Raw genomic sequence first — 25,512 nt, forward strand, 5'->3', positions numbered from 1 at the left:
AACACTCGTCATCCACTATCCTATCACTGAAGTTGTATTTGTGCATCTAGATTACAGTCTGCACACACGCACACAAACAAACAAAAACAATAAAAGGTTAATCAATACAGAAGACATTTTGATGCAAACATCTCATTACATAATATCCACTTCAGTTAACTTGAGATTAGAGTTCAGGAAAATCTTCCCAGAGATGAGTATTCATGTATCCTGAAATCACCTTCTCTATGAAGCTTCTGATACAGTTTAAAAGTAACACCCTGTGAACTCTGAGTGAAAAAGAAAAATGTGAAATAAAATGAGTGCATCAATACGTTAACTACTTTTAATCAGACAGTAAACCTATTGTTTGTTCATCAGATTTTTTGATATGGCGTCCTGTTAAGAGAAAGCTGTTAAAACAACTTACACCAAGTGACCCTACACTACAACACTACACAGTGACAAAACATGCTGCAGTTCAATCTATTCACTTACGAGACTTCCTGGCAGATTCATACTGTGTGTCAGATTGTAAGTTGAACACAGAGTCTCAGCTTTCAGAGGCAATGAGGTACCTAGGTACATGACCTATCTCCAATCTACCAGTACTTCTTAGCTGCTTCAAACAAAAACACTATTTTTACAAACATATAGTGGAGATAGCAGTGGTTTCCAAACAACATACTGGAGTATTACAAACACAATTAATTAAAGTTCACATACGAATTTTACAATGCATTTAGTCTTATATACACATTAAATCTGCTGATACTTGAAGACAAAAAATGACAAACAACCAATCTAAAATGTTGCATTTTATGAATGCATTTCTTATTAATAACACTGAACAACTGGTTGTATCTTTTAAGGTGGACATTTGTCCCACCTACTTGTGGCATTGATACACTGGGAATTAAGGGCCTTCACTATGTCTCTTAATAGTACTCCAACTCTTTCTTTCAACCAAATTCAGTTCAACTGATAACTCAAATATAATTGGAGGTGCTATAGATGATCTGCAGTCTTCACATTAAGATCCTGAAGTCCGCGTCAAACTGCTACACAGACTGCATGTTCCATATACTAAAAACCTGCAATAAAAGAAGGGTGATTTTTTTGTAATAAATGACAAATGGTGAAACTAACTTAACATTAATTGTGACACAATTTTGAAAACTACACTGCTTTTTAAAAGCAGTGCCTTAAAAACTGATTAAGACAGTGTGCTGAACAAGGATTTGGACAATGGCCATTGCTTACCAACTGAGCCATCTAAAGATACTTCACAACTGGCTCAAAGTTTTGACCTGCCTGTATGTGCGCTGACCCCCCCCCCCCCCTCCCACCCCAAATGCATGTGCCTAAATATTTGAGTTTACTTACTTGTTCAAATCCGAAAAAAAATTAGCTATCTGAAAATGAGACTGTCATATAGTTTCACTCTTAATGATTTATAACACACAACAAGTAACCCAGCACGATGTAAAGATCCCGAACACTTTAAAACAGAAAGTAAATTTAATTTTTCAAAATACAGTTGGAAGGGAATAGCATAATGTTGCCGTAATTCAATTGTGTGGGAGGGGTAGGGGGAGGCAGCGGGGGAGGGGGGAGGGGGGAGGAGAGAGGGGGAGGGATTCAACAACAGACCACACATCTGTCCCAATTAGGTCACAAACAAATTACCAAAAGCAATTTAAAATTCTCTCAGCTGCATATGGTTTTTCACGCTTAAGATGACTGATTACTGTTTATACAGCACTCTACCAAATTTTGTTAGTTGCTAATACATAGATCATTGACTAACTAATATATGAAACATATTAACTGTATGTAGATTAATTTTGTATCAATTTTCATATAGTGGCAGTTCCATTTGAAACAATGGAGGAGGAAATCTGCATTAGATTCTCTATGATAAAACTGACTGTAGATACACCATAAAGTTCATGGTACTTATTTAGACACAGCTTGGGAGGTGGTGAATCCTTTTGCACTTACAGAACATTTTTGATAGAGAAAAAGCAACTCTGTAAAGTGTGTCACATTCAGTCAAATATTAGCACATACACTGATGAGCGAAAATATTATGAGCGCCTGCCTCAAAGTGTGTTGTTCCACCTTCAGAATGTAATACAGCAGTGATTCTGCATGGCAGTGGGTTTTCCCATTTTCAGTCCATAGCTATGCTACAATGATTCCTCCATTTATGTCTGCTCCGCTACTATTGTTTCCTGATGGTTGGTTGGTTGGTTTGTGGGATTGAAGGGACCAGACTGCTATGGTCATCAGTCCCTTTTTCCAAAACTTCAAACACCCACACAGAATAAAAATGAACAATGGAGATGACAACAGACGACACAGGACAAGAAAGACACAGACAGAGACCAGACAAAAGGAATTAAAAGCACACAGAGTGTGACAGTGGTTGGCCAACCACAGAGACAAAAAAGGAAAAGCCAACCACCTAGAGACACACTAAAAAAATAACCCAGTCTAAAATCGTAGGCCAAAGGCCAGACTCAAAACAAAAAATGACAATCACTCAGATTAAGTGATAAAAGCTCCCTGCCCAAATAAAACGCAAAACTAAGCCTGCCATGGCAGTGTCATCTGTTAAAAGGGCAGGGAATGCTTCAGGCAGTGCAAACATCTGCTTGTGCACAGCTAAAAGGGGACAGGCCAACAAAATGTGAACCACTGTCAAAGCGGATCCGCAGCGACATAGAGATGGGTCCTCACAGCGCAATAAGTGGCTGTGCGTCATCCGGGTGTGCCCAATACGCAGCCGGCCCAGGACAACAGACTCCTTGCGGGAGACCCACAAGGAGGAGCGCCACGCACCGGTAGCCTCCTTGATGGCCCGAAGTTTGTTTGGTGAAGGCAGGGTGCGCCATTCTTCACCCCAGACGCGAAGTACATTCTGCCGCAAAAATGCCCTGAGGTCACTCTCCGAAAGCCAAATCGATAAGGCTGGTGCACCGACAGCCTGTTTGGCCAGCATGTCAACACGTTCATTGCCCGGGATGCCGACACGACCAGGGGTCCACACAAAGACCACAGAGCGGCCGCAACGGGCAAGAGTACGGAGGGACTCCTGGATAGCCATCACCAGACGAGAGAAAGGGAAACACTGGTCAACAGCTCGTAAACCGCTTAGGGAGTCGCTACAGAAAACGAAGGACTCACCTGAGTAGGAGCTGATATACTCTAGGGCACGAGAGATGGCGACCAGCTCAGCAGTGAAAACGCTGCAGCCAGCCGGCAATGAGTGTTGTTCGCAATGGTCCCCTAGAATGAGAGCATAGCCGACACGACCAGCAACCATCAAACCGTCAGTGTAGACAACATCAGAGCCCTGATACGTGGCAAGGATGGAAAGAAAGCAGCGGCGGAAGGCCTTAGGAGGGACCGAGTCCTTCGGGCCCTGTGCCAATTGAGCCGAAGGCATGGGCAGGGCACACACCACAGTGGTGTACACAGAGGGGCCCGCAAAAGAGGTGGAAGAGGGAAAACCCCAAGCCTGGAGACAAGCTCTCTGACGCGAACTGCGATTCCTGATGGTGTCATGTCCACAATGCCACCAGCTGGCATTCAAATTTGCTGTGAGCAGTATTCGTAAGTGTTTGCTCATCATTTAACGCTGGATGCTTAGTAAACAATTATCTGAAAAGATAATAATATCACACATACAAAGAGAGCAATTCGTCATAAAAGATCATAACCTTTATAGATTCACATTGTGTGACCCAAAATACAGAAAGATACTATTCAGGTAAGTTACAAGCCAACATACTGAACCATCATTGTGTTCTTGTAGTAATCTACACTGAAAAGCAACACATACTTAAATTTTTTGTCCAGTATGTTGAGCATGATGTTTCAGGATGCCCAACTGTAGTATGCATATACTAATGTATATGTACCACAGCTTCCACTAATGCCATTGCCACACCAGGAATCAAAACTATTAAACCCAACCTGTCTTTGAAGACACAAATGTAAATAGTAACAACTTAAGCTGAAAGATCATCGTTATAAAAACAGAGGTGAACAGTGTGGTCTTTTCAAAGTAGCTGCATTTATGTTTATGTATGTAATTCCAATACATATGAATGTGAGCAGATTATCACTAGACCTAGCTGACTGTTTGTATACTTTATAGAAGTACCATGTTTCTACACATTTGTCAATAGCTTCACTCACTGCATATCCCTGGGGCTCTCCTTCATGATGGGTTTATGTAACAAAAATGTGAGTAAGCTGACGAGTATTGCCAAATGATGGCATATCATCTCTGTATGCCTGTGCCGGATACACTCTACACACGTTAAGTACCACCTACAGTAAACTCATACTATATAACCATGTCACTGTGTCACACTGTTGCCTTGGCACCTTTTAGCATACACATTATCAACTTGCCTCATGTTGTTTAACGAATTTTGAAGATCCCTTAACTAACTGACAGGAGTGTATTTGTGGTGCTACACACATAATCCACATCACAAGGCACTAAGTTTGCAACCCTCTGAACTAATGTATGAAATCTCAAGATTTCACACAACATTCCAGCAGAATCACAGAACTGCTTATTTCTCAAATTTCAAGCTGGCTTTACTGCTCAGCAAACCGGACTAGCATCCCTGGGTAGGATATGGCACATAGAATAACCTGACTCAAGATTAATATTTTTAGTTTAGGGGTCTATTACTCAACTATCTTGTTAATAACAGCATTCAGCTAGAAAAAATTCAAATGGCTCTGAGTACTATGGGACTTAACATCTGAGGTCATCAGTCCCTTAGAACTTAGAACTACTTAAACCTAACTAACCTAATGACCTCACACACATCAATGCCCGAGGCATGATTTGAACCTGCGACCGTAGCGGTCGCATGGTTCCAGACTGAAGCACCCAGAACCGCTCGGCATTCTGCTAGAAGCTTTACATATTTATACATTGAAGTCAATCCACATGCATATATCTGCATGGACATGCACATACCAAAACAGACTTCATCGACTGAAAGTTATCGTAAAATTTAAAGAATCATCAAACAACATCTCCAAGTAGCCTAGACAGGTGAGTGGTAAGTGCTGATGGTAGGTAATTTGTTGAAAACCACATGAGGTCACGCATCACACTAGCCAGCAGGGCACCATTCAGGCTGATAGGTGATGTAGTCTCTTCAAGGGGATGTTTGTGTAACCATGAATGAGGTTCTTGAAATGTCTGCCATTCCCTCTCACAGATAAACAAATACACATCTACTGTCAGATGTCGTGCATCAGTGACACTGCCTAGAGGTACCTCCACGTCACCTGCATCTGCATGAATAAAATGCTCCAACCCTTCACTCCCCAACTCAGTTAGATGAAAACTCAAGGGGCACAAATGAGCCTCCCCCTCCCAAAGTCACCACACCTCAATCCAACTGGGCACACATGAGTTACCATTGAGTGAGTGTACTTAACTTTCAACAATCTCCAAGAACTGAGAATGGCAGTGGTCACAGATCAAGATTGCTCCCTGGCACTTTCCAGTATCTCATGGAGTGCATGATATGATGTATCCAGGGTGCATACGTGGAAAAGGAAAAAAAAATTCCCCAATTTCCCAGTTAAAAATGCACTTTCTCCCAGGTAAAACACATTTTTTTCATGTTAAGTGACAGTATATTTTCCCTCGGAACTGCAAAACCTATCAATCCTTTGAATGGTTATGGTTTTATACATGGGCGTAGAATTTCCCGGCACTTTAGAAAACGAAACTCAGGGAAAGACACGTTTTGGAAATATTTTTGATGTGAAGCAACATGTAAGCTGCGTATTTTCATATTACGAAAGTATACATTCGAATTCCACCAAACACCGTATGTTACTTCTCAAATAACTGAAATCGAGATTGCGATGCGCTTTTGTAAGCCAGTCATAGCTCATGTCAAGTGATCTCGCCAGCCGATGACAGCGGATATTCAGAGCATGGGACACGTGATGTAGTCAGCCAACAGCAACATCACTGGTAAGTAGCACGAACACACAAACAGGGAAAGTTAATAGTTTAAATTAATATACATAGTGTTGCTACAAGAAAAACAAAGCTTTCACATATAATATTGGTCACTAAGGTTAATAAGCTGCAAGAGTACCTAAGCTTTCACATATAACATTGATCTTTTTTGCGCATGTTACACTTTAAGATATATCACACAAATGTGCCAGTAAAATTTTTAATAATGACATAAATGTCTGATCTTCAGGGTTCAAAATTCTTCTAAATGGCTCATCATCAAAGAATTTATTTTTAAATGAGAGTCAAACGTTCTGTGATTTAAGAAATACATGGTACATTCTCGCACATAATTCAACTTACGTAAAAGGATATTTGCTTTGAAAGTAACGTTTTTCAAATCACCATTCGCAATATTTTACTGCAACCTGTTAAAAATAGGTTCGTTTTAGCAGTTGCCAGAGAGCGCATATAACAGGCGACACCGCGTTTGTGCAGCTACCATGATGCAGGAAGCCCGTATGTACATATGTGTAAAACATTAAAAGATCATACATTATGTCATAAAAGAAACAAGACATCAGAGGATACTCCAAGAGCATCAGAATTTTGTGAACCATGCTAAAATGTGCACATTTAAAGTGCAAATATGTATGCCCAAGATTCCCAATGACATAGACCTCGACCTGATATTAAGCTTTTCAGAGTGGTTTTCAGGATGTAAATTGTCTTGGATCACCAGTACTGTATTACCTCATGTTTGGTTCTTTATTATGGCATAATGCCATACATGCTAGAAAATGAAAACATGCACTTGGAATGCAGCGAACAGTTGAAACTAGGCAGTACGGTGGAATTAAACACTTTGTTACAAATACATTTACTGCCTCTACAGAAAAGATTAATAAAAGTCAAATTTCTTTAGCAAACAGACAAAAATAACTTCATTGTTCTGCAAGGTGATTAATGACTGACTGTCAGAAAAGTGGAAATAAAATAAAATCTAAAATTAATAGCATATTTTAGCCTTCCATAATTATGTGAATGTATTTTAATTCACTTGGTAGCTCCCGGCCACAGATATCCATTTTGTTTTCATTTGATGTGAGAGTAAACGCTGGGGAAGACTGCTCGGCGCATCAGCCCCGGATATACGATATTTGCGAACCAGGTCAATGCTAAAAAACTAGAATTTTCAAAAATATGTTCATCTTGTAGCGCACATCTTTCTGAAAAGTCAGAAACATAAAACATATGTGTTCGAGGAAATGTAGGATATGTTATTTGGTCTTAAGTGTGCCAAAGTGCAGTGCCACACCTCTTCATACAGCATTCTTCTATCGCACATCACTGTATTTCGCTCTGTGGAATTGAAACATGATTATTTTATAATGGATGCCATCAAACTATATTCAGCACAGTGTAAATTGAAAAGTCCTGTGGTGCCTTTCCTGCTCCCAGTCGGCCGGTTTGACAGCCTGCCCCTTTTCTAAAAAAATTTCACAATTAATAGCAGATGGGATTATTTGTAATTGGGAGAACAAGAACTCTTCAGAAAATTTGCATTCTTTATGGCCTATTAGTTTGCTGTTTTGTGTGATATGAAATTAAATGTAGGACACCTAAAATAAATAAAGACAAGAGACAAACAAGAAAGTACACATTTTTTCAATCCTTAGCTCCTAGCATTTTTTCCTCTCTCTCTAATCTTGCTACAGCTTTACATGGCATGCTTTCCTTTCTGCGAAAGAATCTATTACCACCTCATCAAAGTTCATCAAATGTTTTGCTACATGAAAAACTGAAATGTTGTTATCTAATACCGAAAAAGCAGTTAATACACATGATACCCAAGACTGGTGTGGTTTCTCGATCTGATTACGTCTATTTTGTCACTGTCTGCTAGATAAAACAAAATAGGCCTTTCTAATATTGCAGCAATTTTGTAACACACACCAAATAAACGAGACTGCACAAATGGTCATTTTTATAACTCGACAGAATGTAATTCACGAAGTACGAGTATCATATACCTATTAGGCCTACAACAAGCAAAAAGCTTTATGTTAGGAAATAGTTTCACATTTCACTCATACGCACCAATTTGTCAAGCATGAGATCGAAAAGTAGTATTACGAAATTTTTATATAAATTTGGAATTGTCTTATTCTCCCATAATTTGTGTGATGTCCCCATTTCTTTTCCTTCCTCGTTCTAACAAACAATCTTTTCATCACCAATTCCTGCCATTGTCAAAATTTGTTTGCCGATTAACTTCACTAATCCTGCCAGGTTAAGTTATCCCGCGATTATTCTCTGGTTAGGCATTGTTACATGTTCTTACAACAAGTTTCCTATGTTGAATAGAACTTAAGTGGCTGCTAGCCAGGGACTGTAGAACTGGTCCTTACTAGTGTAGTGATCTGACCAAAAATTTTCTGTCAAAACTTCATTGTCTTAGATACACTGAGAAGATAATAAGTAATCTTTCTTACTTGTTATTACTGTTAGTTGTTTATTTCCATTCCGGTAGTCTGAATCTATGGATTTTGCTAGTAATTATAACGTTGATCATTCACAAACCCAATCAGCCACATAATCAGACAGCGATTGGCATTCATCCATTCAGCTTTACTCTGCTCAGCTTGTATAGCCCCATCGCCTTTTGTCTGCAGAAAGTGTTTCTAGAGGCAACGAGGATTCTCCTGACAGAGACATCACATACATTATGCACGCGTTCAAAAATCAACTTATGATTCATTTAGAAATCAAATTAAAATGTGTTCAAAAATGTTCAAAAATCAACAGTGATGCATTTCAAAATCATATGAACAATCGATAGACCAACATGCGCTGGATGTCAGGCGCTTTGTGAAACAAGTTTTTTTTTTTTTTTTTCCTCAAGAATATGAATTTGGCGCCCCCTTTTCCCGGTAGCATCTAGCTGCTTGCTGCGATTGCTTGTACAGCCAACAGCCACATTCCTGTATCCAACTGCATATGCGCATGAGCCTACTCGTAACTGCTAAAATGAATCTAATGTAAACAGTTGTGACTTCATGCTCATCGGAGGCAATTTGTTGTTACGAAGCATTGCGTAGTCTTCCTAAGCCTTTGACACATTTTGCTGTTGGCAGATGCTTGTATGAGCACTGTGTGTCATCGTTGTATATGGCGCATTTCCTTTGCAATTTAAGTTATTTTCATTTTTTCTCTTGTTTATGTTTTACAGGATTTCTGCAGTAGCGGGATACAGTAATATCCTTTGTTAGAGTATCGGTTCTTACCAGTCAAAATTACAAAAATGTAACTGAAAACTAAAACAATGGCAAATTCCCAGAATTCTAAAAAAATTCCCAGGTTTTCCCCGGTTTTCTGTCGCATGAAAAAATTCCCGGGTTTTTCCCGGATCTCCAGGTTGTCCTGAGTTGTACACCCTGTGTATCAGTACTATTAACAGGGCAAAAATGGGGTGTAGTAAAACTACTCATGAGGTAGCTTAGTTGCTCATGAGTGAATCCAGAAAATTATACTGTGGGAGTGAAGGAGTGTCTGTAATCCACTAACATACAATTATTTCAAGAGAAGCAGTATTACTCACCAAAAGAAATGTTGGAGCAGCACACATGGAAAGCATGGAATTCAAGAAGAATAAACCTTTTTCCATATTTGATGTAGGCAGGATTTGTCATCAAAGAGGCTCTTCACCATAACAACCTGAAAAAATAATAACAAAATTTAACACAATTACATTAAATTTTTACAAAACCGGAAGAAACAATATTTGTACCTAACAATTAAAGTAGTAACCATTTCACCCTAAACAGTGCACTTCAATTACAGTTGTATGATGCAATAACAGATCAAATTTACAGATAACAAAGTCAAAAAAGCTGTTTAGCCATCTAGAAGGCTAAAGCTTCATGCCATGTCAATAACAGGATTGTCAGAGCTGGATAGTGGCCATGGCTCAAAATTTAAGAGAAGTTGCTAAGGAAGTAAAGAAAAAAGCTTAAAGCACAGCAGCTGAAATAGAACTTTTAGCTCTACTTCTGAATAATCTAACCTAACTTATCTGACTTCAGCCTCTCTAGAAAGTTGTTTATAGCAAAATCTACCATACTCTTAAAGATTACATGGGTAAGAGATGCAAAGAAACAGCACCAATATATGTTTTAAGTAGCTAACACAAACGATTGTTGCTAATCAATAGTCTTAAGTTCCTGTGTTTCTGCATGTACTCTCATATTTGAAACATGTAGAGATCTTAAGTACCCTCTTAATTGTGAATGTTTGCTAATGACACTGTTGTGTACAGGAAAGCATCCTTGATGAATGACTGTAGGAGGATACAGGATGACTTGGTCAACGTGTATTTAGTCACAGATTTCTAGGAAAGTGTAGCTGCTATAAAGGACATACAGAATGCTTTGTGTGACCTATCCTTGAGTACTACTAGAATGTTTGCAGACCTCACCATAGGAAACAGGCATATGCCATACATTCATTAAGCCTCATTTAAAATTTGCCCGTCTTTCATGATGTAAAATGTGTTTCAGGTCTTATCTTATGTAAGCCTTGATTTGTTGTCGACTAGTTAGACACTGCGAAATGTCTCAAGGACTATGCACATAACAACGAACAGCTTTCGACATGTATTTCTGGTGGGCTGTGTTTTGATGAGCATGAAATCACAACTATTTACATTTCTAAAGGGCTCCGCAGACAAGCAATGGATCCCAGAAATCTGTCTCATGAGTGACCAATATCTTTGTAGCTTGCTGGTGTGTAGGCAGATTGCAGTAGTTGGTCACTGATCACTGTTGATTTGTGCTTGCAGTATGACTGCCTGGCTGGTTAGCAGCCGTGTGTGGCAACATGGCTGTGACTCAATTTCTCTATTTATCAAGTGGGGTCGTGCAGTTTTATTTATGTTTGAATTTCTTGTTAACCATGGACCACAGACTGCTCCGAGAAATGAAGTGGAAGTGGAAGATCCCATTTGTATTAAGAAGTAACACAAAATACGCCCTCCAATTTTGCAATGATGAGCATTTTGAAGCTTGCACTACAGAAGTAAAAGTGATGGGAAGTTTGTAGCAGTAGTCACGATACAGTGGGTACAATCTTATGATTTTTGTGTTATTTATGAAATAATTATACGCATTAGTAAAGTTCTTAACTTCTAAGCAGAATGACATACATACCTACTGTAATGTTAAGAGGACATTTTAATTTTAAATGTTCAGCGCGAATCTATTATACAGTTATACTCAAGCCCTTGTCATTTCGTATAATCTAATTTTCCTCCATACAATGTATGATAGGAGGTGGTGTAATCAGTAGCGCTGCTATTCACAGCATCTCTATAGAAACATCAAGTAAATTGTGTAGGTCTAAAGATTGCGGTTAAACAATAAGACTAATGAATAAAATTAAAGATAATAAAAACAATAATAAATGTGAAATGAAATGTATTGATTTACACAACCCAACTGGCGGCAGAGGAAAATGTAATATATTCTGTAAAATACCTAGAGTTCCCAAGAAAAGCATTTCAAAACAAGTTTAAAAACTTATAATTCTGGTCTATTTTAAATATGTTTTGCAAGTACTCTTAGAGATATGGAAATCAACTGGAACTGCTGCAAAACATAGCAGTTCATTTGCCATAGCAGAACTCCTCGACACAGCGATGTTCGTAATACTGATTGCAATTGTTTGGCAAATTGCTCTTATGTGGTGTGTCGTGGCAGCAACCAGATGCAGAAATGTTTGGTGCACAACAGTGAAATTTATGATTGTGCTCGTCAGAAATATTCAGCTGCTGAAATTTAAGCTGTGCTCTTAGGATCCTCCCTAACCACACCCTCATAAGAAACAGCAAAAACTTTTTGACAACCATTATTGTATGTGAAAGCTTAGCTTTTCTTGTAGCTGTACTGTATGCATATTTATTTAAACCATTAACTTTTCTTAATTGTGTGTTTGCGGTACATAACAATGATGATGTTGTTGGCTGACTACATCATGTGCTCTGAATATCTACTGTCATTGGCTGGCAAGTCATGTGACATGAGCTTTAATTGGTTGACCAAAGCACATTGCTATCTTGATTTCAGTGCTTTTGGAGCTGCTGTGCTGTATTTGGTGGAATTTGTGTTCATACTTTCCTAATATGAAAATATGCTGTGTAAATATTGCTCACCCCGAAGATCAAAACACTTTCTAAGGAAAAGTATATTGTCACTTAACGTGGAAAAAAATATACTTTCACCAGGGAAAAACTGTATTTTCACTCGAGAAAAAGTGTACTTCTAACCGGGAATCCGGGAGCTCTTTTTTGTCTGCGTATACACTCTGGATCGACATGTGAGTGTTATGGGGGTGCTTCTTGAACTCTGATGATGGGAATCTCTGGAGGGAAGACGACAAGTTATTAAACTTGTTTTGAAATGCTTTTCTTGGGAACTTTAGGTTACTTTACAGAATATATTACATTTTCCTCTGCCGCCAATTGGGTTGTGTAAATCAATACATTTCATTTAACATTTACTTTTGTTTTTATTATCTTTATTTTTATTCATTAGTCTTATTGATTAACCGCAATCTTTAGACCTACACAATTTACTTGATGTTTCCATAGAGATGCTGTGAATAGCAGCGCTACTGATTACACCAACTCTTATCATACATTGTATGGAGGAAAATTAGATTATATGAAATGACAAGGGCTTGAGTATAACTATATAATAGATTCACGCTGAACATTTAAAATTAAAATGTCCTCTTAACATTACAGTAGGTACGTATATCATTCTGCTTAGAAGTTAAGAACTTTACTAATGCGTATAATTATTTTCATAAATAACACAAAAATCATAAGATTGTACCCACTGTATCGTGACTACTGCTACAAACTTCCCATCACTTTTACTTCTGTAGTGCAAGCTTCAAAATGCTCATCATTGCAAAATTGGAGGGCGTATTTTGTGTTACTTCTTAATACAAATGGAATCTTCCGCTTCCACTTCATTTCTCGGAGCAGTCTGTGGTCCATGGTTAACAAGAAATTCAAACATAAATAAAACTGCACGACCCCACTTGATAAATAGAGAAATTGAGTCACAGCCATGTTGCCACACACTGCTGCTAACCAGCCAGGCAGTCATACTGCAAGCACAAATCAACAGTGATCAGTGATCAACTACTGCAATCCGCCTACACACCTGCAAGCTACAAAGAGATCGGTCACTCATGAGACAGACTGCTGGGATCCATTGCTTGTCTGCAGAGCCCTTTAGAAATGTAAATAGTTGTGATTTCATGCTCATCAAAACACAGCCCACCAGAAATACATGTCGAAAGCTGTTCGTTGTAATGTGCATAGTCCTTGAGACATTTCACAGTCTCTAACTAAAGTCAACAACAAATCAAGGCTTACATAAGATAAGACCTGAGACGCATTTTACATCATGAAAGACAGGCAAATTTTAAATGAGGTTTAATGAATGTATGGCATATGCCTGCTTCCTATGGTGAGCCGGACCAGCAGTTTTGAAATGTTTTGTGATTTTTTTTATGTGTATTGCTGCATGTAAAAAATTATCTTGTCTCTGGCTATTTCAGTACGACACCTGGAGATGGGCATGTAAGAGCCCGACACTAGCCGTGTGATAGTAAAAGAACTTTACAAATGAAGTGGTATTTTCTATCTCTGGTATAATGCTCAGTTGTGGATGTTCCTCCAACAGGATCCCTGCTGATTTGTTGACAGAAGCTTTTCTGTCTCAAGGAAATGTATTATATTCAGACTGAAAACATGTTCACAAATTCTGCAGTAAGCTGACATTAAGGAGATGGACTTGTAATTTTGCGGATATATTCTTTTACCCGTCTTACACTCAGGACTCAGCTGCACTTTCTTTCAGTTGCTTGGGACTTTCTGCTGGACTACATATTCAAAATAAATGGAAGCTAAGCAAGGGACCAATGCTGTAGAGTACTCTCTGAAGCCAACACACAATGAAGTTTTGGTTCATTTCCATGACTATGCGAGTAATATATGGTTGCTACATATTTCTGTATCTGTAATACCTATGATAAAAAAAATTGTGTCTGAAACCAGTAGAGAACCATTTTAATGTGGTGAAATGGTGTTTGTAGTTGAGGGTTTGGGGTAAAACACATTTAGATGTGACATAAGAAAGGAGGTCCACAAACAGAATATCTATTTCTATGAAAGAGAAATGCCACAAAGTAGGTCATCATGCAAACACACTGTGAATAGTTCTTAAAAGTCATATTTTAATTATGAAACATTCTAGAAATTTCACTGTCTTCATTCTCTTCTTGTGTTACACCAAAATAATTGTGTGGTTATAAAAACTCTGGGCATTTAGTAAACATTATGTATAATACTTCAAAGTTGTAACACACTAAATTTTTAATGAATATAACCACTGTTGTGTTTGTTATAACTTTCCTTTTCTACTGTCATAGTTTGTAAACTAACAATTCCAGTATATTCTTACAATAAGAAAAATCAGATGTGATTGGCATCAATACATCAGCTTGTTTTGTTTGTTGAATATCTTTGAAGCAAATGTTGAGTATTAAAGAGTTTCTATTATCAGCTTGTTTTTTTCCTAGGGAAAAAAAATACCACAGGATCTATGAAGAGTGTAACTCATAAGTTGATCTTTCTGTGCTTACTCTCACTGAAATCAATTTCTTGTCACTGAATGGGAAACAGTGTTATCCTTCCTTATTTAGAAAAAGCATCAAGATAGAAAAGGGCACAAACTATACATTACAATTACAATAAAACATGTGATGTAGATTCATCACTAACAGACTGATTGTTACATGAGGGATTTGTACTTCTTTTCTGATAGTTCCACGGAACTGCTCCTAGAAGGAAAATTTGGACCACTGTCAAATCATTCTGATACAACTAAGTGAGGGAGTACTCCAATAATAAATAAAATAAGACATCATCAACATTATTTTTCGCCCTTAGATTTGACATTTGAATTTTATGCACTGTTGATTAGGTGAACAATACATACCGTATTTACTCGAATCTAAGCCGCACTTTTTTTCGTTTTTTTTTTTTTAATCCAAAAAGCCGGCTGCGGCTTAGAATCGAGTGCAAAGCAAGCGGAAGTTCTGAAAAATGTTGGTAGGTGCCGCCACAACTAACTTCTGCCGTCGAATATATGTAGCGCTACACAGGCAAGCTTTGTAGGCACAAAGATAAATACTGGCGCCAAAACCTCTGCGCCAGCCAACGAAGTAAATACAAATTCCGTATTGTTCATCTTCGAATGTAACAGCATTTCAATGTACTATGAAAATCCGACTGGCAAGACTGTTTGGGATGTTTGTCAATATGGCCAACTCTACGTTCTCAATTTTTTCCTACCTGTGAGAAGCGATGGTTGCTAATAGGAACCTGATGAAATGTGAATCACATGCAGTATTCTCTTCACCATAAAAATAATACGTATATAAATATTTTGCCATGTATTTTTCATGTTTGCTGCTATCTCATTTAAATCCTGTCTGCCTAATAAACTACGAAACTAGAGTGAGACAACAGCAAACGCGGAAGAATATACGTATCGTGTCATGTTTATATTCGTATTATTCTTATGCCTAATAGTGATACAGTCAGAAATGAAGCACAGCAACTGACTAGATTTTTAAACCTAAGATGACTAATTTCTGTGCAGAATTTGATGTACTAAAGAAGCGGCCGCAAAGATTTTCAAATGGAGAAAAATTTTCGCCTAACTCTCGTTCAGAACATGTTCTATCATACGCAGTCTATTATTTGGTTCTTGTTGATCATTATCAAAGAAAGCAGCAGTGTAAGTAACAACAAATAGCAGTCTCTTGCCATTGTTTCGCTGTTTCGCTAATGAGACGATTCCTCTTTTTTTTTAAGTGGCGGTAGCGCGCACAAAAGCAAGCCATGCCGCGAGCCACGACAGGCCGTAAACATACACTATCAGAATGCGACAAACAATGCATGACACAGTACAGTAATGCATTTTTCAGCTTAAGAGTGACGTAAACACCTATGACAAAGAAAACGGCAATTATCAGATCGAAGCAAACTAAGCAATCGATTCAAACCAGACGAAGCACGTGAAAAAGGAAGGGTACCTGAATAAATACGGACGGAGCGCCTGACGCATAGCAATGGCTACCTGGTAAAGCTTAACTGCTATGCTTACGACTCGAACCAAACTACTGTAGCTGTATCGTCATTCATTCCACCTAAATTGTGTCTCATATTACAATGGACCAACTTTGTTTCGGTTTGGAGGTGCGGCCTAAAACTTTTCTCCCCCCTTGAATTTCGAGTCTAAAATTACAGGTGCGGCTTAGATTCGGGAATTTTTTTTTCCTTGATTTCGAGTCTCATTTTTCAGGTGCGGCTTAGATTCAAGTAAATACGGTAACACATTTATTATGAACAGTCACCTTATCTCTCATTCATCTAAACACTGATTTAGGCCAATCAAAACTGTCTCATGCTCATCCAAGGTTATATTTTCTTTTTTGTGTATTTCTAAACATTGTGTTTGTGAAAATTGTGTGATTAATAACTCTCTTAAGATAGAAATATTGAAAAAGGCAGTACTAACATATAAAAACAATGGAAAATATATTAAAGTGGCTGTACAGTTGCGATAATGACAACCATTCCAGAGTAATTCTAAATGAACATTTGTATAATTAGTAACATATTGATAAACAGCTTTAAATGTATTTTATCACTTTACACACAAATACAACTGTAAGGTGATAAGAAAATTTATTTGTGCAATAGAAAATGTACACTACAGAAACATTTATAACTGCATATACATACCTGAATAAATCCAACCACAAGCATTACAATAATCTGTATAACAGACCAAACATTTACACGAACATAATTGCTCTCTGCTACATTTCGATCCCTTGCTTCAAATGCACGAGTTTGTTCTTGGAGATGCTGCACCTTCTTTAGATTTGAGCGAACTCTGAGTATTATTTCCTATAAACACGCAAAATAATATGTCAAGGTTTAGAACTGAAGTGGAATTTTGTTTCTTTAACATTGTTACTCTATGTTTAAAATTATGTTTTACATAAATGTACTATGTAATTCTCCATAATTACCTCCCTACCTCTCTCTCTCTCTCTCTCTCTCTCTCTCTCTCTCTCCACTCCCCCCTCTGCCTCCGCCCCTCCCAATCCCTACCTGAACACCAGAGAATCTGACTCAGAAAAGTGAAATGGTCTGTAAACAATCTTTTCCACAACTACATCATTAGTATGAGAATTTTGAAAATAATTTTCTTCACATCACTTGCAGTTAGGTTCCACTGTTTGTTACAGCTTAACCACAACATCTTCATTTCGTTTTTGCCTTGAAAATGGCAGTGTTCACCTATTGAAATATTGGTTGTTGTCAAAGGCATCATCTGGCTGCATTATCTTTGTCTGAACATTTTAACAACTGTTCTGAGCATTAAGAAATGTTAAGAGACATATCTCGGTGTTTAACTTTCAGTTAATCGGTAGTTAGCGACAGATGCAACATGTGTCGTCATTAAGTTTAGCACAAACAGAACATTCTCTGGTATCCAGCTCATGGATGGTCATTTAGTACTCTGACGTCCTCTTTCAACATACAGCTTTCAATTTACATGTCCTTAATGTTTCTCCTCGTAATCTTTCTCTCTTGATAATAAGACTGTGTTACTCTCCAACTACATCATTCTTCTACATCTGAAACTCTGCATTATTACATGTTGTGCTTAATAAAAATACTGATTTTGATTGATGTATATTTTTGAGTGTGGTTTCAGTTGCCTGAGACTGCAGTCGTGTGTGTGTGTGTGTGTGTGTGTGTGTGTGTGTAACATTCTATGTGCAAATCCAATCTGAAAGCAATTTCATTAATGTCGCAACAATGATGGATCTATTCTCTTACTTAGTTACAATGCCACTGCCTTTCCCTCACTTGGTCAAGTATTTTCTCTACTTCAATAAAAACTTTAGTGCAGCCATTACGTAGTTTTTCTTCAATTACTTAGCTGTCATGGTTATTTATAGCATTCTTTCTTGTAAATGAGTCCCCCCCCCACCCAAAAAAAAAAAAAAAATCAGCACTTTACATTCAATTCGTCTCCACCTTTAATAATTTTCAAATATTCTGTAATTAAGTTCCACATTACTGAACCCTCTTCTTAGTTCTCAATGAGTCTTGAAGTGAGTAAGTATACAGCCCATTTATAATAATCATACAATGTACAAGTTTAAGAACAACTACGTAAACAAAATTGTTGAAGCTTCTGTGGCCACTTGGGATCTTCAGCTGATGTTTAATACTTGTTAAACAAATGTTGGTGAAAGAACTTGAGACAAAAATCAACAGGAAGCTGTCAAGTATGCAAACAAGCAAAACGCAGCTGTAAAAAAAATTTGAGCTGATATACTGATGTGTTTCATATTATAATGAATTGTCACGTGCATGATCCATGGAAGAAACAACAAACTAAATTATTTTTATCTAGCTCCTGGGAGGCATCTGTCCTTTCCTATCTCTTTTTTCCTTAATAATAAATTTTTGCATGGGACACTTCCTACCGTCACATATTCGTTTAACACTTACGAAACAGGTTTACCTCTCACAAATTCAGGCCAGCTACTATACAGAATTACAGAATTATTGGCATGATGACAATTTTTAAGTGATGTCTCTTGTCTCAAATAGTGTCAAATATGTTTGAAAACTTGCCACTATCACACAAGAACAAACAGCATGGCTCTGCATCACAAACTCAAGAACCATAAGCAGTTGCCATTAAGGTAGATAGCAGTGCTGCATTATTAAGCAATAGTCCAGATGAGGGCAAGACTTCATTAACATACAACTGGCATGGATAATATGCAGATGTGAAACAATGATAATGTAGGGTGGAGTACCTATTTCATTTTTGTGGAAAAACAGCCCATCGAACAGGTGGAAACTGTTAGAAATAATACCTCACAAGCATATGTGGACTTTTGCACCCACTGTATACACTATATGATCAAAAGTATCCGGATACCTAGCTGAAAATAACTTACAAGTTCGTGGCACTCTCCATCAGTAATGCTGGAATTCAATATGGTGTTGGCCCACCCTTAGCCTTGATGACATCTTCCACTCTCACAGGCATACGTTCAGTCAGGTGCTGGAAGGTTTCTTGGGGAATGGCAGCCCATTCTTCACGGACTGTCACACTGAGGAGAGGTATTGATGTCGGTCGGTGAGGCCTGTTACAAAGTTGGAGTTCCAAGACATCCCAGAGGTGCTCTGTAGGATTCAGGTCAGGAGTCTCTGCAGGCCAGTCCATTACAGCGATGTTACTGTCGTGTAACCACACTGCCACAGGCCGTGCATTATAAACAGTGCTCAATCATGTTAAAACATGATCACACCATATCACCACCGCCTCTGAATTTTACTGTTGGCACTACACACGCTGACACATGACGTTCACCAGGCATTCGCCATACCCACACCCTGCCATCGGATCACCACATTGTGTACCGTGATTCATCACTCCACACAACATTTCTCCACTGTCCAATCGTGCAATGTTTGCGCTCCTTACACGAAGCGAGGCATCGCTTGGCATTTACCGGCGTGAGTTGTGGCTTATGAGCAGCCACTCGACCATGAGATCCAAGTTTTCTCTCCTACCGCCGAACTGTCATAGTACTTGCAGTGGATCCTGACGCAGTTTGCAATTCCTGTGTGATGGTCTGGATAGATGTCTGCCTAATACACATTACGATCCTATTCAACTGTCGGCTGTCTCTATCAGTCAACAGACGAGGTCGGCCTGTGCGTTTTTGTATTGTACATGTTCCTTCACGTTTCCACTTTAGTATCACACCAGAAACAGTGGACCTAGGGATGTTTAGGAGTGTGAAAATCTCATGTACACACGCATGACAAGTGACACACAATCACCTGACCACGTTCGAAGTCCATGAGTTCCGAGGAGTGCCCCATCCTGCTCTCTCACAATGGCTAATGGCTAATGACTAATGAGGTCGCTGATATGGAGTACCTGGCAGTAAGTGGCGGCACAATGCACCTAATATGAAAAACATTTGTTTTTGGGGGTGTCTGGATACTTTTGATCACATAGTGTATGTAGGATAAGAAGGAAACAGAGGGAGGGAGTGCTTAACATTCCATCAATGACACAGTTGTTAGAAACAGAACACAAACCCTGATAGAGCAAGAATGGGGAAGCACGGAAGACATATCCTTTTCACAGGAATTATTTTGACACTCACCAACAACTCAGGGAACCCACAGAAAACCTAAATCAAGATGTCAGACAAGATAAAGACTTCAACCCCACAAAAATGAATGCAAATCCTGAGTTTTAAGCACAGCAGTTTGGGAGTTGAAAGGCACTCCCAAGGGCTTAGCATGCCAGGCAATAGAGGTGGATGGTACAGCTGATGGAAGCTGTCAGTGCAGAGTCATGGTATCACGTGCTGGCCATGTAGAGGCAAGAGGCAGCAAAGTTTTAGTACATCTGGAACTTATGTCATACTGGTCATCTGAGTACATGTGGCACTAGTATTTGTACAATGTTAACTATCTCATTGTATCATGGCAATTATACAACGTACAGACAAGCAAGATAAATCATTTTAAAGAATGTGATGTACTGAACATTTTGATGCCGTATATGTATCAGAATGATACGAATTTATTGAGTTTCATCAGGGTGAAGAAATTTGTATGTCAAAAACCTTGAAAATTGGTGATTAACTAAGGTTGATACAGTAACAATCAATGTTATATTAAAGAGTCCTGTAAAACATATCTTTTGAGGTACCTACTGTTGCTCACATCATAATATTGTGTTGATAAGATATGCTTTTATTTAATTAAATGTTTGATTACTGATCAATGAAGACAGTTACATCTAAAAAATGGCTCTGAGCACTATGGGACTTAACTTCTAAGGTCATCAGTCCCCTAGAACTTAGAACTACTTAAACCTAACTAACCTAAGGACATCACACACATCCATGCCTGAGGCAGGATTCGAACCTGCGACCATAGCAGCCGCGCGGTTCCAGACTGTAGCGCCTTTAACCGCTTGGCCACCACAGCTGGCACAGTTACATCTAATAACAATGTGACATCTGCTACGATACACCACACACTATTTGTGAAATATACGTTTTAAATAAGTCCATTTTAAATAAGTCCACTAAGGTTTTAATTGCCCTTAATTTAAATTTAAAAAAGTGACAAATAACTGACAGCACTCGCAGAATGGGCAGGTAAGTTTTCATTAGAATGATGCGTCACTTTGGTAGTCAGTGTTAAATTTTAGCACTATTATAAGCTAGTCAAATTATGCATTCATGCTAACTATATTTTTTATTGATTTTAGATTAACTATCTACCACTCAACTTCCTGCTATCCCTTCATTTAATCAGCATGACAGCATGCATGAGCAATTTCATCTCATATCTTACAGATCAAGAGTGAATGTGTCACAACATTATTTCAAAGTTTTCTGAAAATATGTATATAATTGAAGTTCCACAAGACACCTCTCGAAAACTAAAATATTTGTGAAAACATTGTAATGAAAGAGAAAATAAAAATAATTGTAATAAAAAACTACAAGCAATAGAGATCTGAAATTATTTTTAATAAAATTGTTGTTCACTGTACCATCAGATATGATTAACACATACACACTTCTGAGCTTCTTTCATCTTTAATTTGGAAAAATAAACTACGAAAATTTGTAACTTTTAGCAAACTTTAAAATTATGTTTTGAAAATATGAATAGTCACAGGATGTTAACTGTCTTGAGAAAGACGATTGTCAGCTATGACTTTAATGCCCCAAATTCTCACACTATCAAAATATTTCTACATAAAGATAAGAGAATCTGAAATTTTTTGAGTAGTTATAAATTATTCTCTCTAAAATCCCCATCCGGAATATCCTAAAAATTGCATGGTATGTTAGTTGGTCATTTTACTTATGGAAGGTATAGTCAAGATTGGGCAATACTTTACAGTGCAAAAAATTTGAGAAGTTTGTACATTAAATCTAGTTACTTTCAAGGTCAAAAAATCCTGGACATTTCAAAATTTTAATTGCTTCCTGATGTTCAGTAAATGTAATGCGAAACTGGTATATCTTAATCAAAATAATTATTTTACAGCCTTATAAGAGTGCGGGAAAACAACTTTTTTATAAAAAACATTAGATATAGAAAATAGCTTTGTATACACACTTTTCTGTTTCTCATACTATTTACAAATTTTAAAGTCTTCCATCATGATTTTAGTTCTTTATGACATTCCATTAATTAAAAACTGCCTCCACTGTAACAATCAACACTGCACGTTGAAGAGTTTTTTTTATTATCTGCTCCTCACTGAACTTATACAGCCGAGATGAATTTGTACATGGGCAAGGATTACCCAACAAGAGCAGTACTCAGGAAATGGGAGCTGTACACTGATCTGTTGATGAGGTGTCATAAAGGAGACGGTTACATTCTGCAGCTCATGAGAGAAGCTAATTATTTGTCCCACCCACCAAATTTTTCAGTCTTCTAAATTATACTGAGGTCTCTGCATTTCACACACACTAACAGTGCATTTTGTGGAGAACTGTTCTTGCAATATATATGCCACTCTGGAATGCAAGCCAGCAGTGACTTGACTGAATTCCTACCACTGGCTTAATAGCAGAGCACACTATCTTTTTTAAATGGAATTCCTTTAATGTACTTCCATTTCTGTAAGACTGTAATGTTTTGTAGTAATTTTGATATGGTCTGTAAAAATCCAACAGCATCTCTTATAGCATCAACAGCTTCATATTGGAGATTAAATCTTGTTGCAAGGTGTTTCTGCACACCTCCTACCCCATCACATGCACTTTTTCCATGACTTGTTACTGAAAATATCCATCTTATGACTCAATTCCTGTACAGTGTTTTCCAAGTTCCTAAATCTGAAAGCAATTTTTAAAATGAGGTACTGCAACATCAGTCACATACACATGTTTAGGAAACGTATGCCATATCACCTATTATCGTGCTGACAGTATACCATAGCATGCACGTGCACTGTCATGAATGAGATCAACACTGACAACAGCAAAACTGTGTGATGTTCCAAGGAAATGTGCAACACATGTGAATATGACACTTGTGATTTGTGCCAGTGATAACTTTGAATTTTGTTCTGCAAAGCACCAAACCAGTTCTCAGCAAAGTCAAAATCAAGAACTAATGTGTCAGTACTCTAGGATGTGGCTGATTTTACTTCTGCTATGGCCTGTCTCTAAATCCCGTGGATGTGATGATGAGCTACTCCTTTCATGACCTCTGTAACGAAGTTCCCTAGGTTCACTATCTTCTTCACCAACTCTCCTCTCCCCCACAATGCATAGGTTATGTCACTATCAGCATCCTGAAGGTGTAATGCTTCAATGGTCACCCATTCAGAACAACCAGGACACAATGCACACTCCTGCAACCAGCATTTTTCTTATGGCTCTTGACACATAACAAAAGCATCAGGTCCATCTCTGACTACTTCTTCCCTGTGACACTACTTATGGTGAAACAAGTAAGTTTCAAATTAGTGCAGGAAATAAATGTGCATACTTCCTTCACTGGCTGGCATTTTACCCCTTTTGGTTGTAAGGAGTAGAACTGAGAGAGAGAAATTTTTAAATTTGGGTTCTCCTTTTTCTTTTCATTAGGAGATACGCTTCTCTTTCTGATCTTGTCATATATCTTTTTATCCTTTTCACAATTTTCACTGAAGGAGATAACATCAGCCTGATTAGGACTTGGCCTGCTGCAATCTTTGTCATCACTTAGGTAACCTTCCAAAGCACCATTAAGTGTATCATCTTGCAATGACTGCCTGCAGTAGAAATCTAGGCAAGCCCACATATCTTTTTCATTCTTTATTTTACTACCTTTTAAAATTAAATAATGTGTGGAAGTGGGAATGTATTTCTGTATCTGATGCTTGGAGTAGATATCTGGTATCAGTGTCAGTAATTGTATCTTTTGGTATAGGTGGCTGCCAAGATAGAAGTGTTTAGGTTTTGAAACCACCCAGGAATATAAACATCTGCACTGTCTTCTTCAGTTTCACATTCCGGTGACAGTGATCGTTCAAGCTGATTATCACTAAATATCTTTATGTAACAAGTACAGCTATTCCTGCACAATGGATGTGATAGTAACACAGTTACTTGAGGACCAAGATATTTCTGCAATATGGCTGACAGATTTCCAACAATTGTGAAGTGTTTTTCACTTTTCTTAAATACCACCTCCGTGTGTCTTTTTTGATAGTCCACACACCTCATCCTTTCACTACTGTATTTCCTCACTGACATTATATCTAACAAAAAGTTCAAATCAAACACAAAACTCTATGTAGAATGAGTCATGTGCAAGTTCTCACTCATTTGTTATAAACAGAAGAGAGCTGGAAACAGTGTTGCCAACATGCATATTTTACACTAGAAGTTCAATGATGTGAAATATACAGAATATTGAAAAATTTCTAACACTTTACAGAGAAATATACTGCCCACTTTGACTGCAGTAACTACTAACACATTAACCAAACAATATATTGTGCAGTTTTCACAAGTTTTGTGATGGGGGTCTTTAAGTAAATAATCCGGAAAAACTCAAAAATGTAATTTTTTAAATTTTTAGTAATAAATATTTACATAATATACATATCTGGAGCACAGAAGATGATGTTTACTATTAAATCAGTCGTATCTAGGAAATTTTTAAAAAAACTTTTTTCAGTAGAAAAATTAAAGCTTTTGTACTTTTTTCTTAAATTTGTAACTTACAAGAAACCTCATAACAGAGAAAGAGGGGAAGAGGGAGGGGGGATGGGTGGGGGGTGGAGAGAGAGAGAGAGAGAGAGAGAGAGAGAGAGAGAGAGAGTGTGTGTGTGTGTGTGTGTGTGTGTGTGTGTGTGATTGTGCGCGTGTGTGAAAGAGAGACAACTAAATTTGTACAAATAAAGAGGGAGCTTTAAAACAACACATCTGCCATACTTCATTTCTTAACACATGTTATATAGAGGTCTGCCACATATTTTTTCCAGAGAAATTCATCATGAATTGACAGGTCCTGTATGATTTGAGATGAAACTGTCTGCATTATCTTGTGTATTTAGACTCACACTAGCATTCAGGACATAGAAATTGTACATTTGTACTGACAGAAATTGTGAACCTGAGACAGACAGTTATGGAAAATACAACTTGAGGGTTTTTAAGTGCCAGCTTGATGCTGGACAATGGACTAAGTTATCAGCCATGTCAGATGCAGCAAGACTGGGAAGAGCACCACTTGTAAGGGTCTACAAGGTGACCTATCAATTTAGGAAGCTGGGTTAAAATAGGTTCGA

General features: G+C 37.9%; 1 protein-coding gene across 1 annotated transcript in view; it reads right to left on the reverse strand.

Annotated features, from left to right (window-relative positions):
- Positions 1-268: 268 nt before the first annotated feature.
- The window catches only part of LOC126183573 (transmembrane emp24 domain-containing protein 1), a 41,147-nt gene continuing 15,903 nt past the window's right edge, over positions 269-25,512 (reverse strand). The window contains exons 4-6 of the mRNA XM_049925666.1: positions 16,881-17,048; positions 9,597-9,712; positions 269-1,073 (exon numbers count right to left, since the gene is read on the reverse strand). Of these exons, the coding sequence (XP_049781623.1) occupies positions 9,638-9,712; positions 16,881-17,048 (243 nt within the window). The 3' untranslated portion in view covers positions 269-1,073; positions 9,597-9,637. The remainder of the gene's footprint in view (positions 1,074-9,596; positions 9,713-16,880; positions 17,049-25,512) is intronic.

The sequence above is a fragment of the Schistocerca cancellata genome, chromosome 4, assembly GCF_023864275.1.
Source record: "Schistocerca cancellata isolate TAMUIC-IGC-003103 chromosome 4, iqSchCanc2.1, whole genome shotgun sequence".
NCBI classification, from domain to species: Eukaryota; Metazoa; Arthropoda; class Insecta; order Orthoptera; family Acrididae; genus Schistocerca; species Schistocerca cancellata.